The 16,086-nt window shown below is 44.2% G+C and overlaps 1 protein-coding gene across 1 annotated transcript in view; it reads right to left on the reverse strand.

Annotated features, from left to right (window-relative positions):
• Nucleotides 1-16,086, reverse strand: part of DBH (dopamine beta-hydroxylase) — a 447,392-nt gene that overhangs the window by 356,894 nt on the left and 74,412 nt on the right. Inside the window, exons 2-3 of the mRNA XM_078640352.1 lie at nucleotides 6,189-6,335; nucleotides 2,886-3,143 (exon numbers count right to left, since the gene is read on the reverse strand). Coding sequence (XP_078496478.1) covers nucleotides 2,886-3,143; nucleotides 6,189-6,335 — 405 coding nt within the window. The remainder of the gene's footprint in view (nucleotides 1-2,885; nucleotides 3,144-6,188; nucleotides 6,336-16,086) is intronic.

Here is a 16,086-nt window from a genome sequence, read left to right on the forward strand (position 1 = left end):
CCAGCGCATCTACTGTGCGCGCCTGAGGTTGCCAAGTTTACTAATATTGAGTTGCATCTTGATGCATTGTTATTATTCCCTCAATGATGACAAGATCTATTTTGAAAACTTCGGGCCAGGCTGCAGCATTATTATTTTTGATATTTGTAGAAGTGTATCTCTTTTGTAATATGAGAAGTTGGTTCAGGACATACAATAAAAGCCCTGATGAAGATACAGGGAATATTTATCAGGAACAAAATGTGTTGTTGGTAAGAAATCTTGAGGCGTACGTTGCTTTTGGAGCAATAACAAATGGATGAAGTAAAACTAGGACGTTTTGTAAAAGCCATAAAAGGGCTGTTTGTTCATGTTCGGTGGAGTGTGCGTGGGCTAACCTTTCTCTACTGCTTGATTCCATATTCAATTTTTGGATATTGAGGAAGAAAAATCCCTTCCAATCCTTGCACTCAATATTGACTGAATGTTTCCTATTTGAAACATATTTCTTCAACTCTGTAATATTGGATCCCATGGGGTGTGCAAATAAATAATTGGAATTGTTGATTGTTGATATTTAAGGTACCTTCTTCTGATTGTGAAAGTGAGAAGTTGGTAGTTAGATCACAGCAGGACCATGGTTGGTTGTTGTACTTATAGAGGTGGGCCCATTCTAGCAGGCCTCGGGGTAGGGACTTTTAAAATTATTGTTTGTTCTCATGCCTCTACATAGTCACATGAACTTGGGGCCAGACTTATCAAAGTTTTGTGTTGCTTTTGTGCCACACAGGGGTACAAGGGCGACACAAAACCTAAGTGAGATTTATCAAGCTTCGCAGGCCATCTTGCATGACCCTACATGAATATATACATCTACAGAAACCCAAGGCAACACAAAACGCTGCCTCGCGTTACTCTGTGGCAAGGAGGCGTTCCATGGATTTTGGTGCATTCCCAAGTTTACCATTAGTGGTAGACCTAGGAATGCTTCAACATAGAGTGGTATACCTGGGAATGAGTCAACATAACAAGGAGAAATATCTTTATTTCCTCTAATTTCCTCTCTTGCTACATGTGCTGGATTCTTAAAAGGCCTCTCAGGATTGTTTTGTGTTCCTTCCTGCACAAAAACAATCCTGCCTAAAATACAGGCACCCTTGCACCATGACGCAAGGGTGCCAGCGTCGGCACTCGCCAGACAGAAGTCTGCCAGTGGTAGGAAAGGAAAGAGATGCACCGTATAATGGTAAATATGGCACATTTCTGCTCTTTTCCTTACAGCAAGTGCAGCCAGGTGGCTTGCTCCGTTGTGCTCTATGAAAGAATGATACATCTGGCACTTGGTGTCTGTGCTGGTGCTAAGAGACATATGTGGGCTGGTCAGTGAGATTGCAGATTTAACTAGAGGAGTTTTAGGCCATGTGACTCTGTGGTCTGAATTTGGCTACACAGTGTTTTTTAGTGCAAGTCCCATTTTCAAGTGGCATTGTAACTAGGTGAAATGTTTTCTTACATATATCAGCTAAACTATTGAGGAAAGGATCCCTCTAGACAATGCCTAGTTTGGGTTTTCTAGAAGCTCGTTCACACTCTGATTTCGGCAGAAAAAAACCCTCTCAACCGAGCCAGTAGTACGCTTGTTTCCACTGTTGCCATATCATCCCTGTGCATGAAGGAGGTTAACCCCAACTCATGAAGCATGATTTTGAAAAAAAAGCATTGCAAGAGTCTGTGGATAAATAAGTGTATGAAATCAGAGTCACACACAATATCGTAGGAGTATCAGGTGATTGAGGTCAGATCGCATTTTTGTATGTTACATTCACCACACATAAATGCAGAAGGCCTCTTTTAAGATGTACCTATATCTACCTATATCTATTTGAGGACACGGTCCTCAGGGAGAGGTGTAGCGCAGGGGCCAGAGAGTATGACTTCAGAGCGCAGGACTTACGGTTCGATTGCAGGTGGCATCTCAGCATCATTTGACTCTGGGCAATAGCTCACTTAGGGCCACATGCATCAAGCTGTTTTGCATTTGCAAACGGTGCGAATCGCAAAATTCGGCCGTTTGCGAATGCAAAAACCTTTTTTGGGATGCATCTTTTTTTTTCATTTTTCGCAATTTAAGAAATCGCTATTTTTTGCGATTTCTCAAATTGCGATAGCATTTAGGAAATCGAAATTTTTGCGATTTCTTAAATGATATGCATGATTTTTTTTAATTTGCGAATTCGCAATTAGGAAGGGGAAAATTACCATGAAGTAAACCTTCATGGTAATTTGCGAAAAGTTTCAAAAATGCAAAAAAATGCATTTTTGAAACTTATATTTTACACACACACATGCCCTTGGGACGTGTGTGAGTAAAATGTACTTACGTGACATTGCATTCTCATTGTGAGATTCCTTAATTGCGAATTCGCAAAATGAGAATGCCTTCCCATTGATTCCTATGGGCCTCTAGGCCCATACGAATCAATGTAAGGCGATTCCTTATTTGCGATTCGCAATTAAGGAATCGCAAATAAGGAAAATGAAGAAATCGCAAAAACTTTTGCGAATTCTTAATGCATAGGAATTTGCGATTCCTAAATTGCGATTCCTTAATTTTCGCAATTTAGGAATCGCAAATTGCTACAATGATGCATGTGGCTGCAGATCTCCCCGACGGCCACTCAGTGCCTGGATACCCTAGGTAGTGAAAGGTTTGCGCTTTACAAATGCGGAATTATTATTATTATTATTCTATTTAAAGAGTTTTCGACATAAACCTGAATAATTGACCACTGATTCAGGTATCCATTACGTGACTAACAATTTTCCACAGATTGCTAGACCTCAATAGATAACTGAAATAAAGCTCATTGTAGTATGCACTCTTTCATGAAAGTGATTAGTCCTACCATGACGATGTGGTGTTTCTCAAAGTTCTCAGGAAGCTTCACAATGTAGCACCAGTAGGTGGTTTCTTGGTTAGGGATCATAACCTGGGATGTAGTTATCTCCATTGTTTTAATGTCACTGGGTAGGTCTGGGGTAATGACATCAGTCTTCAGCAACTGCACCCTCTGGAGCCCTCGATGGATTGTGGAGACATTGATCCCTTTGAGAGAGTGTGAAGGTTTATCCAGCAATCCATAAATAAGGTGCACTGTTCCATCCTAAAAACAGGAAGAAAGAGCATTTGCAAAATGCGTTGGATATAGTGGTTAAGTCAATTAAGCATTATCTACATCAAAACACAAACAATGGAATAGAATTTGCACTAACAAAGGGAATTGTCTGGGTTAAGCTAGCGGCCAATTAGAGCTAAGGGATATCGGTTAGTGGTTACAGAAAGGCAAACACAAGAAGATGATGGACGGAGCGCTGATACTTTTCAGACACTCACCGCCAGTCACAGATCTGGGTTGAATCCATCATCATTCTTTAGCTCACTTTGCCAACCCAGTTCAGACCCAGTCATATGCAAATCAGTCTTCCTCATGGGAACAGTTCAGCCTGAACTGCCAAGCCAGGTATTCACTGGAGCCGGAAACAAGCATCCTAGGACAGGTTTCAAGGTAGCACCCCTCATCAGACAGGCTAGCTTGAATCCAGAAAGGCAGGCATTGCTTGATGTGGAGGGGGATAGATAGATAGATAGATAGATAGATAGATAGATAGATAGATAGATAGATAGATAGATAGATAGATAGATAGATAGATAGATAGATAGATAGCACAATAAGTATAGGCCTCAACATGCATTGCTGCAGTTGCATCTTGCTTGCGACACAACTCCAGCAATGCGTGACTTTTGGGCCAACAGATGCGTCAGAATTTCTGACTCATCTGTCAATCCTTGCTCCATTTTGCGCCGTATTGTAAATAGGACGTATCCATGGTGGCGCAAGGGTATCTCAGGCTGGCGCAGGGAAACTGAAGTATCTCTACATATGTGTCGGTTTCTTATATATGTGCCCCTAACTTTGTTAAAAATAGAGGCTACTGTCTCCATCTAGAGTGCTTCCCTGTAAACCGGTACAAAAGGGGGTGGTGATGGACGGAGCACCTGAACCAATCAAACACTCACACCCAGTCAAAAGATCTGGGTTTGATCCATCACCGTTCTTTAGCCCACTCTGCCACCCCAGTTCAGACATGGCTATATGCAAATCAGTCTGACCCTGTGCCTCATGGGAACAGTCCAGCCCGAACTGCCAAGCCATGCCTTCCCTGGACCGGAAACAAGCTTCCGAGGACCGGTTTCTGGCATTACAGCCGTCTTCAGCCCGGCTTGCTTGAATCCAGTGGCAAAGTGATGGATCAAACCCAGATCTTTTGACTGGGTGTGAGTGTTTGATTGGTTCAGATGCTCCATCCATCACCACCCCCTTTCGTACCGCTTTGGCCGCCATAAGTGTGGCAGGGTATGCTCAGACGTGAGTCCCTTGCTCACTTTGCCACTGGATTCAAGCAAGCCGGGCTGAAGACGGCTGTAATGCCAGAAACCGGTCCTCGGAAGCCTGTTTCCGGTCCAGGGAAGGCATGGCTTGGCAGTTCCGGCTGGACTGTTCCCATGAGGCACAGGGTCAGACTAATTTGCATATCGCCATGTCTGAACTGGGGTGGCAGAGTGGGCTAAAGAACGGTGATGGATCAAACCCAGATCTTTTGACTGGGTGTGAGTGTTTGATTGGTTCAGATGCTCCATCCATCACCACCCCCTTTTGTACCGCTTTGGCCGCCATAAGTGTGGCAGGGTATGCTCAGACGTGAGTCCCTTGCTCACTTTGCCACTGAATTCAAGCAAGCCGGGCTGAAGACAGCTGTAATGCCAGAAACCAGTCCTCGGAAGCTTGTTTCCGGTCCAGGGAAGGCATGGCTTGGCAGTTCGGGCTGGACTGTTCCCATGAGGCACAGGGTCAGACTGATTTGCATATAGCCATGTCTTAACTGGGGTGGCAGAGTGGGCTAAAGAACGGTGATGGATCAAACCCAGATATTTTGACTGGGTGTGAGTGTTTGATTGGTTCAGATGCTCCATCCATCACCACCCCCTTTTGTACCGCTTTGGCCGCCATAAGTGTGGCAGGGTATGCTCAGACGTGAGTCCCTTGCTCACTTTGCCACTGGATTCAAGCAAGCCGGGCTGAAGACAGCTGTAATGCCAGAAACCGGTCCTCGGAAGCTTGTTTCCGGTCCAGGGAAGGCATGGCTTGGCAGTTCGGGCTGGACTGTTCCCATGAGGCACAGGGTCAGACTGATTTGCATATAGCCATGTCTGAACTGGGGTGGCAGAGTGGGCTAAAGAACGGTGATGGATCAAACCCAGATCTTTTGACTGGGTGTGAGTGTTTGATTGGTTCAGATGCTCCATCCATCACCACCCCCTTTTGTACCATCCCTGTAAACCGAGCAGGATTTAATCATCGTCAAGCCAGCAATAGTTTATGCTTCATGCAAAAGAAAAGTAGAACTTGCCCGCAAAATGCACAGATGCTAAAACAAGTATTAGTAACCTTATCTTTTGAGGGGTCAAAGTTGATTTCCTGCCAGATTTATAATGCAAGTTCCTAGCCATATATACTTGGGCAGGAGAAAAGAAATCTCAGGGTTCAAGCCAGTGCTAAGCTTCCTGCTACCTACTACAATCCTTTCAGTCCTATCCAAATTCTTTTTCATTATGTGCCAGGATACCAGCAAGAAACTGGTTACTTTCCCTTGCTTTTGGTTTTATTGTTCACACAAGGAATTTTCTGTTTGAACAGGTGACAATTATGTAAAATCAAGTAATACAATGTAAGATATTTCTGTATTATGTATATTGCAAACTTTGCAAGTTTCTGCCCACATAATGAAAATGTTGCCCAGTCTAAATATGTGCGATAACCTAAAATAAACATAGAGATGCTTCAAAGAGCAAAACTGTCCAGATGGTTTCCCATACATGTAAAAGTATTCTCTGCATTTGGAAATAAGTTCTGCACACAGTTGCAGTCACAGTGTGAGAATGTGTCCACCATATGCCAATGTATGTGATCACCTTATTATGATTGCAAGCATACTGCCCTTCTGAAGGGAGCTAAAAATGTAGTATTCATTGTGCAGACATTTGAAATAAAATCCAAATTCCAAAGCAATAATAACTTCATCCAATTTGTCTAGAAGCAGTGGCTTCTTGTTTCCTTTAAATGTTATGTCATGTGAAGAGACTAGTGTACCTCGATACGGTAGTCTTGGGGGTCGCACGTGCTAAATGCTCGCTTGAAGATCAAATAGAGGCCGTCTTCATTCTTATGGGCTGCCAGAAGCTGGTAGTCCTGCTGGGAGTCCAGGTGCAGCTCTCCTCTTCGGTCGCTCCAGGCATCCTAGTTCAACAGGAATATAGAGGAAAAGTGATACTTTTATCCTTGTGGAGCTGATTAATTGCAGCTGCTGTATTATTAACACACCTAAAGAAGAGGTTCATTTATAGACTCATGCCGCTATTGAAACTTTGTCTTGTTTCTCACTTTCTATTTCTTGTGCCACATCACTCTTAACCAGGGTCTCTCCCAACTCTCCTCTTGGTAAGATATCCTTCTACTTCACACACTAGCACATCTTGTATCCCTCCCCACCCTTTCACCGCAGGGATATCAGTATTTTCTCCACATGTCATAGCACATACCAATGCCTGGCTGACTTACTCTTCAATCAGCACTCTTTTCCACATCCCACCCCATTGTTATATGCATGGGTCTCCAGCCTTTTATATAGAGAGAGCTACTTCTGCTCTAGAAAAGTCCTCCTGAGCTGCTACAAAATGTTATCACTTTGAAATAGGGAGCACATTGTTATGTTAACATTACACTGTGGCTACCCTAAAAAGTGACCACCCAAGTATTTCAGGTATGGTTGCCAGCAGAAATACCAGGAATAAAGAAATATTAACTTTAAATGGGGTTTGCACCTGCAACATTTTGTCTTTATCGGCATAAAATTATCTGAAACAACACATATTTTTCCATACCACTTCCCATTGTGGGCAAACAAATAAAATTTTCCAGAAGAAGAACCTTCTCTGAAAATATAATCTATCAGTTTTCATATTTGGGCAATACAATTGACTACTCATGTCCAAAAATATCACATGGACATCTTCTGCTTCAAATGTTCTGCTATTAAAACCATAGGCCATGGATGTTCACCATTAGCACAAAGGATGCATGTAATGTGCCAATAATGCCCACCATTATAACAGAGCAGCCATTGTGTCAAAGTTGGGCCCATGGCAGTATGCCCACCATATATCAGTCATGGCCTTTATTATTATGTGAGGGGGGCATCCATAATGTAGGATGTGGTTAAAAGTCGGCCAGGCATGCTCCTAATATGCCAATCATGGGCGTGAGTATGCCGCAACTATACCAAAAATACCCCAAATATGTCCAGCATCACCATTATTACGTCATTACCAATGTATGCCATGCATGGACACGATTGTGCTAGAAATGAACCCTTTATCATTGGAGACTGCCTGCATACACTCTTAGTGACCATTGACATCAGGCATAGGTTCCAGGGACCACCACTGTTAAATAGGGACACAATGTCGCACACGAACAGGCACACACATTAATGTGCTTGCACACACATACACACACACACAATTGCACAAGAGGTTCTCAATTGTCTAAGCTCTGGTTCCATACCCTGCTCTCCTTAGCTCTTGGGCTGAGCAGTGCTTCCTTCTTTAATGTACACAAACCTTTTTAATGAGATACTGGGCTCAGCTTCACTTCTGATGGCTACTTTGAGAGAATTGGTGAGCTAACAGTTTCTACTCATTGGAGACCCCTGGTCCAATGTCTCCTCCTGTTCACCAAATTCCACCACAATCTGTGCAAGTATGTTCTTGCTCCACCCCCACTCCCCAAATAACTCTAATGCTCTCCTGCCAGTTTGCTCAAATATATCTACACGAGAACCCACCCATACTACATGCCCCACGACTTTCCCACTCACTTATTAAAATATCACCACTTTCCAACTCATCATAGCACAAATCCAGTTTTTCCTTCACGTACTTGCTGTTGGGATACCTAAGTTCCCTCCTCCACACACCCAAAAATAATTAAAGGTTCTGTGTGTCCTGCCCATCCACATTTTTACGTTTGTTCCTGGCACCACCAGGCTCCCATGCTGCTCCATTTTGACATCCAACTTCCCAGCCACCAACAGCACGTGTGAAACTTTTCCTCCAATTCTTGCTGGCAAATCCTTCTTTGATAGCCACTAATCGGAATGTGTCCCAGAACTACCAGTTGCTAAGGTTAATTCTAGCATTCCACCCTTCACCTTTTTGTTTCTTCAGGTTGATTCTCTGAGTGTGTCAGGTATGCACTGGCATGGGTCCTGTACTCACTGCCCCTTATGAGTCAAGATGCATCTCACGGATGAGGCTCAGATAGGCCTCAGCCTTCGGGAGTTGCTCGGTTCCCATTTAGTAGAGACCTGGCTTTGCCGATAAGACTGCAAACTGCCTATTGAAGCAGGACGAAGCCAGATTTACAAGAGGGTGGGTATGGCTGGAGGAGCATAAAAGGTCAAAAAAACTGACAGACTGGAATGTGATCCAGAGTAATTAAAAGTAGTTTTGGTTAAAGCATTCGAGTCATCAGCTTTGTTTTCCTCAGTACTTAAATGTAAATCACTTGAAGGTGCATTATTGACAGCAGTGTTTTCGTAATGTATTTTGGGAGGCTACTGGTTATACAACTCTGCTGTAAAAATGTCCCTGCATTACATTTAGTTCCGATCTGTTGCTATCCTGTCATTCCTTGAAATGCATCATCTACCACAACTCGTGTTTGGGGACGACACTGGTCATTTAAGGTTGTTTCTACCCTCTTTCCAGTAATGGCGAGTATTACTGGCCCAGTGAGCTGATCCCGAGGTGAAAACCCTATAGGAGCCCTGCAAAGTTATCTTTGGATCCTATCCTTTTTTGACCAATGTTCCTGACACAATAATTGTTAAATCCATCATTTGATAGCATATTTTCCAAAGGATACTTTGGGGACAGCTCACAAGTCTGCCTGCAAATTTGTCTGCAAAAGCAAGGCTGTTTTACCAATGCTCTGGAAAAATGAACACTTTCCCACTCATCTTTTGAAAAGATCCCTAGTTTGAGAAACCGAGGAAAAACGAGCATAAAGATTATCACCCAAGCCAAGCCTGCGACAGGCCTGGAGCTGTCACAGATGTGTGCGGATCCTAGCCCTAGCAGAGCAGGGCAATGTATGCCAGGTTTGGAGCACTCCCGGGCTTTATGAAGTTGCAAACATTCCCTTTCTCACAAACTTCAGACATTTCTTGCAAAAGCTATAAAAAGTACTGATCAGGTGAAAAGTTCATGGAAGTTCAGCTTTTATACGAAAACCAGGACTTTGGTAAGTTATGTAGGTAAGTGTAATTTGTGTTGAGTAAGTCATGAGGAGAAGCTTAGTAAAGTATGCACTTGCATAGCAAACCTTCAGGAGCAGGGGTGCAGCTTGGCCAGTAAGTTCAGAGGGGTGTGGGCTTCAGGTTTTCCAACAACTTTGCTGCCATATCATGTTAAAATACATTAAAATAGCCAACATGTTTCAAGACCTTCAAGAGAGAGAGACAGCAAACATCCTGGGGCAATGCAACATACTCCTCACCAGTGGCATAGCGTGGGTGAGGCCACAGGCGTGGTTGCCCCAGGTGCAAAATTCTTAGCGAACGCAAAATAAAAATAATAAAAAAATCGTAATAATAATGTTTTTACTTTTAAATTTTGTGCGAGGATGTGCTAGCAGTCCACAGGTTAGGTGGTGCGATACTTGTCTTGCCCTGGGTGCTGGCAACCCACGCTACGTCGCAGTTCCTCACTACACCGACTGAAAACACCTGTACCCAACTTTTTTACTAGAGAGCAGATTTATTAGGGGTGTGTAGCACCCCAAACAGCCCACCCCCTAAAGCTGCGCCCCTGCTCAGGAGTTACTAGTGCAAACCAATTCTCACCAGGGAACTACAGAAGCATAGAGGCTTTGGAAAAGTGGGCTACTCTGTTAACTACGGTTAGCCCAATACTTGTGAACTCTGGGAGACTATGCTTGCCTAATAAAAACTTTTCTCAACCCTGGCTTTTGGTATGGGGATAAACCACATGACCACCCATTAAAAGAAACATATTGAAAATACCCTAAATCCCTCGATATTGCCATAGGGACAGCGCGATCCGCCCCATTTAGGGATTACCTCAGCCGTGTCAGAAACAAAGAAACAGATGGATTGAAAAAAACAGACCCGCACGAATTTCACAGTTTGGAAATTGAAAAAAACTCTTGAGCAGACAGACAGCTGATCTGCAGCACATCTAAAATTGGAAGACAGGGAGTGCAAAACAAGCACATTAACCAGCCCTCACACGATTTAGATCCAGAAATAATTGGCATCTCGGCAACATATTGTTCTTGAAAAATAAACATGCAGAATATGTTTCCTTCAACCTAAAGTTTTGTGTGCGAGGATGATCCATCTTGCCTGGCCGCTGGTGGGCTGGTGGGGGCTGCCAGGAGCTCCTGGGGAGAGCCGAAGGCAGGGGTGGCGGGAAGAAGCCGAGCCTAGCAATCTGTGGATGTTGAAGGTCAGGATATAGTTTGAAGAAGCATTGTCTAACAATATACTTGGCTAATGATTAGTTAAAACAAATATCATACCATTAAGTGATGATTTTCCAATATTAAGATTGATGAGGAGAAAAGTTTTGTAGAAGAACCTTAGGACACAATATTTAAGTCATAATACAATATTTCTGGTTTAAAGCTAAGACATTACCAAATCATGCATGGTTAGCATCTGTACTCCCGTAGGCGTGAGCATCTAATACGAATTTTGGAAAACAATTTACCCATATCCCCGATGGATGCCCAAAAATGTATTGAAACAAGGAATAAACACATTGAGCTGGCACTGAACCAGCCCTCCCAATCTCTAACATTAATAATAAGTGATAATTAGCGGAAGAACATGTAGAGGCGCCAGAGTGGGTGTTGGCGTGGCCGCTGCAGTTGGCTATAAACAGGGCCCTTATGTGTTCGATACAATCCGTAAGAGTTGAATATTAATGATGTTTTCACCAATTAGTGCACACAGCTTTATGAGGATATTCCACATAGGCGACTTGTCATTTACAGTCCTACATGGAAGAGATACCCCTGAAGACCCTTACAATCAACAGAGACCGCCCTGACTCTGAAAGAGTTAAACACGGCAACTGACCGGTTTGCACGTGGAAAATCCCTGGGAGAGGATGGACTCCCATAGAAATAGGATATCTGTCACAAGAATCAATTGACACCTAAATTATTGAAGCAGCTGAACAACAGGGAGCCTTGTCACAGTCAATGAGGGAGGCAATCATCGCAATATTACCCAAAGTAGGACAGACTTTTTTGAAGTTGGGTCATATCGACGGCTATCCCATTTAAATCTAAACTACAAGATTATAGGGAGGATGTTAGGAAATTAGTTCATGCTCTTGGTGACAGAAATAGTGCACCAGGATCAGAAGGCATTCCTTCCTGGTCATAACACTTTCTTAAATTTGAGGTGCTGGTTTCAGATTATGGACAATGAGTTAAATAACTCGGTGGTCTCTCTAGGCATAGAGAAAGCCTTTGATACTTTACGAAGATGGGGGTTTCTACGTTTTTGAAGTTGATTAAGTTATTATACATGTCGCCACTGGCAAGGGTCAAGACAGGAGCAATAGTGTCGGCACCCTGGAAGGTGAAACGGGACATGAGGTAGGAATGCCTCTTACTGCTTCTATTGTTTGCTCTGGCCATGGAGCCGCTGGCCTGCATAATGAGACGGCCAGACTGGGGAATTAAGCTGGATAATTGTTGTCATGCCATTTCATTATATTCAGACGATCCAGTACTATGTCTGAGAGGTGATGCCTTGGCAACAGATGATGTAATGTCTGTGTTAGATAAGTTTAGGGAAATGACAGGACATAAAATACACTGGTCAAAAAGTTGCTATTTCCCAAGTGAAGCAAACCCTTACAAGTCAACTTCTAGATTGGAATTAGGATTTGATACATTTCAATATCTGGGTGTTAAGGTTTATCATACCTCAAAAAAGTTGATGGAAGGTAAATAGGGTAACCTAAAGAACTGATCCCATTTTGGATTGGACTTCCACTATCCCCAATGGACAAGGTAGCGGTGTCAAAGATGTTAGTGTTCCCCAGATTGTTATACTATTTTGTGGCACTACCGATAAACACTGCCTTCTTTCAGGACTTGATATCCAGTTTTGTCTGGAGAATGGGCAGGTGCTGAGTAGCAATTACCAAAAGAAGCCAGTTCAAGAACAGGGTTTTGGGGCTCCCAATTATGAAGTTTACTACATGGATAGTCAATTGCAGCTTGTAATCAGATAGGTGAGCGATGTTGAGGATTCGTACAAGAGAGATGACATAGAGGCAGCATTTCCTACAGGTACTAGTTAGATCTGGTTGTTGGACAATGACCAGCTTCCACTATCTACCCCGTCGCTGTTACAGGCGGCAAACACACATTAGGAAAGGTATGTGAAGCAAACAGGTATAACAGCACCTTGCATGCCTTAAATTCCTTTGTGCTGCCTGTCGGTGTTCCATGAGCAAACAATAACATATAAAAAGGGGATGGAAGCAGGACACATAAGACATGCTCAATTACTTCAGGATGCACACAGACTCCCTGGGGGACACTTTTTAACACATGAATCACTTATTAGAGCATTAATGCAAACATGGGAACAGGGTAGTCTGAAGCATTGGCAATAGATGCCTTAAACTTGCTTCTTGCCCAGGGGTAAGGCAGGAAAGCCATATACTGTATACTATATTGCTGCCTATTGATACATATAACAATTTGAAATTGAAATGGGAAACTCAAATAATCTGATCTCGGATGATAAGTGGGCAAGGTGTTGAGCATACACGAAAACAGTTTCACGGAATCCACAGTTTCAATACACCCAATGTAATTACCTCAATCAAGCATATCATGCATATCTTTCACCCAAACATATGTCGAATATATGAGAAGTTAAGCTTGGGATGTCCAGAGTGCGGGTGATGGAGGCTGATTTCTTTTTGTACAGCCATGCCTAATAGTAGTAACGAAGACAATAATGTGTAGCTGTGATAATAGAAATAACAGACACTCATATTGCACTGACAACATTAGAGTGCCTTTGGTGTGTAGGACTGAGATGAAAAAAGCAAGAATTATATATATGTTAGACCTGTCATCCTTAGGGTGGTCTTCCCCCAAACCTTTGCCTGCTTATCTCCTTTTTTGCTGTATCCAGTGATGGATGCCCTGAGACTTTAGGATTCAGATCGACCTTTCTCACAGCTTTCATTTTCGGGCCAGCCGGCATACCATGCTGACACGTTTAAGTGCTCCGAGACCAGACTAGGATTAAAGCTGTTTTCTGGCTATAAACTTCCATACCGTCACACTACTCTAAATAGCTGAGCAACATGCGATACATTGTAAACCTGTGAATTCTGGGGGTAGAGCACCAACCCTGGCGAATATTGCACCGGCAGCATGGGAAGCACACTTTGGGGCTTTATATACTGACACTGAACCACAGTTACCTTCACATGCCACCCTTGGGAACTCTTATGAACATAGTTTGGAGGCCCTGCTGGTGCCGGCGACGGAGGTCGATGATGAAACTCCCCAGCCCCTCACTCTAGGACCACTAAATGAGTATTCTCTGGTTGGGTCCTTGATTTGCAAACAGGGCAAGGGCATAGCGGCCCCTATCGGTGCCCAACCTATGGTTGGCGCTGAAGATATCTCCCTTGAGGAGGTTGAGACAGCCATAGTTAAACTTCTACCTAAAAAGGCCGCCAGCCTGGATAAGCTCCCCGGTGATTTATTTCGCACACACAACCTAAAATCTGGGCACCATACTTGATTGTCCTATTTAACGCAATACTTAAGGGTAGTTACCCGCCGGATACGTGGTTTGGAGCGGAAATTGTCCCAATTCACAAAAAAGGCTGTCCACTAACCCCGTCTAACTACAGGCCCATCAGCCTGATAGATACCACACAAAAGCTGATGGGCAGGATTATTCTAGATAGAATCCAGGGGTGGATAGAGGAAAATGGGACTCTGTCTATATTCCAACCCGGGTTCCGGACGGGTATTTCTACAATCGATCAGATTTTTAGGCTCCAGGTATTATTTTGGAAAACGGTATGTGTGGAGGGTGGCAGCCTCTATCTCATATTCGTGGTCCTGCGTGCCACATTTGATCTAGTCCCAAGAGAAAAACTGTGGTCTGTATTGCAGGGTATGGGTCTTCCTCCCGAACTGTTAGACATCTTGATTAGACTACATACTAATAATTATGCACAAGTTAGATGTGGATGATATGGGGAACTGTCGGATCGCTTCCCTGTGAAGAAAGGGGTACGCCAGGGGTGTGTCCTGGCCCCAACTCTATTCTGCCTTTATATGAATGGGCTAGTTGAGCACCTCCTGCATGTAAAGGACAGTGATGCCCCTAGGTTGGTGACTGGACGCGTCCCCGCATTGATGTTTGCAGATGACACCTTGCTGTTGTCCAAATCATCAACGGGGATCCAGCGTACCCTGGAAGGCTTCGCTGTTTTTTGCGAACAGCGAGGGTTAGAGATTAACTTGGACAAGACCAAGTATATGATTTTTAATACCCCCCAAAAAACCCGCCCGAACCCTCTATTAAATGGTAAACACCTAGAAAGAGTAAAGATCTTCGATTATCTGGGCATTACCTTGACTGAAAACTTTGATTGGGGGGCTCAGACAGCTAAGGCGGCCCTCAGGTTGTCCCAGGTGGTGGGGGGAATTAGGAAAGTTCACAAGTCTTCGGTCTTCAAGCCTGCTGCGCCTGTCGTAGAAATGTATAAACTTCAGGCCAGAGCAGCCTCTACGTATGGTGCAGAATTGTGGGGCCATAAATGACCAGTGACTCTCGTGAGGGTAGAACATGGCTTTCTGAGGAACCTATTCGATCTACCAATCAGTACACCATTAACTCCGTTGCGTATGGACTTGGGGTTAGAACCAATAGAGGAGGTAGTAGCTGCTCGGCCATTAATGTATTGGAAGCGGCTTTGGTCTGTCCCTGAATTAATATCCTATAAAGCGGAGTTTACTGAAGTATGGGCTACTTTAAAAACTAGGAAGGTCCCATGGCTTGCATACGTGAGGGCACTCTGCGATCAAATTGGTTTACCCGAGTTGTGGGAGACTCCGGCAGATAGCTGCCAGAAGTTAATGAAACCTAAGCTCCTAAGCCATATCAGAAATTATAACCTAGAATCCCTCCAGAGGTCTTCAACTCTGGGTAGACTGACAGTGCAGTTCTTGCAAGTGAAGGTAGAACCGAGTGTGGAGAATTTCTTGGACTTAATCTATCCCGCTCTTGCAAGTAAACTCTACATACAGCTTAGGATCGGCAGCCTCCCACTTAGGGTATTCACTGGTAAGAGCACTCCTGCTTACTACTGCATTGCGAGCGCACCTAGATGCGCTTCTGCTTTTAAATTACCCGTTTTGGTCTTTATTTGATTTTCGTTTTGCACACTTTGCCCCCCTGTTCTTAATCCCACATTGCCGCATTGCTGCACCGTAATTGTGCCATTCACCGCTTTTCTAGCGGGCCGGACCCTCGCGCTCGCAAATTGGTGGGCGCCATCTTGGGTGGGTGCTAGGGAGCGCTGATACTCGCCGCGCTCTAGCAGTCAGGTGGACTCGCTAGAGCCTTACTTAAACCGGTGCCAATGACGCGCAGCGTGTGCGCGCAGCGTGTCTGCCGCAGCCACGCCGGAGTCACGCCAGAGTCCAGCCCGTCTGCGCCCGTCCGCGCTGAGGACGGGCTGGACAGCTGGGCGTCTGGCCATGACATCCCTGACCTCCCTAAAGTTAGATATACCCTCCAGACTCTGCTCGAACTTAAACCTTCGAGTCGTACGTGCTCACATACCTGTTCCCCCGATGATCTGTTACGCCCTCTGATATGTGGCTGCGGGACATCCAACAC

The sequence above is a fragment of the Lissotriton helveticus genome, chromosome 5_1 (genome assembly GCF_964261635.1).
Source record: "Lissotriton helveticus chromosome 5_1, aLisHel1.1, whole genome shotgun sequence".
In the NCBI taxonomy this organism is placed as follows: domain Eukaryota; kingdom Metazoa; phylum Chordata; class Amphibia; order Caudata; family Salamandridae; genus Lissotriton; species Lissotriton helveticus.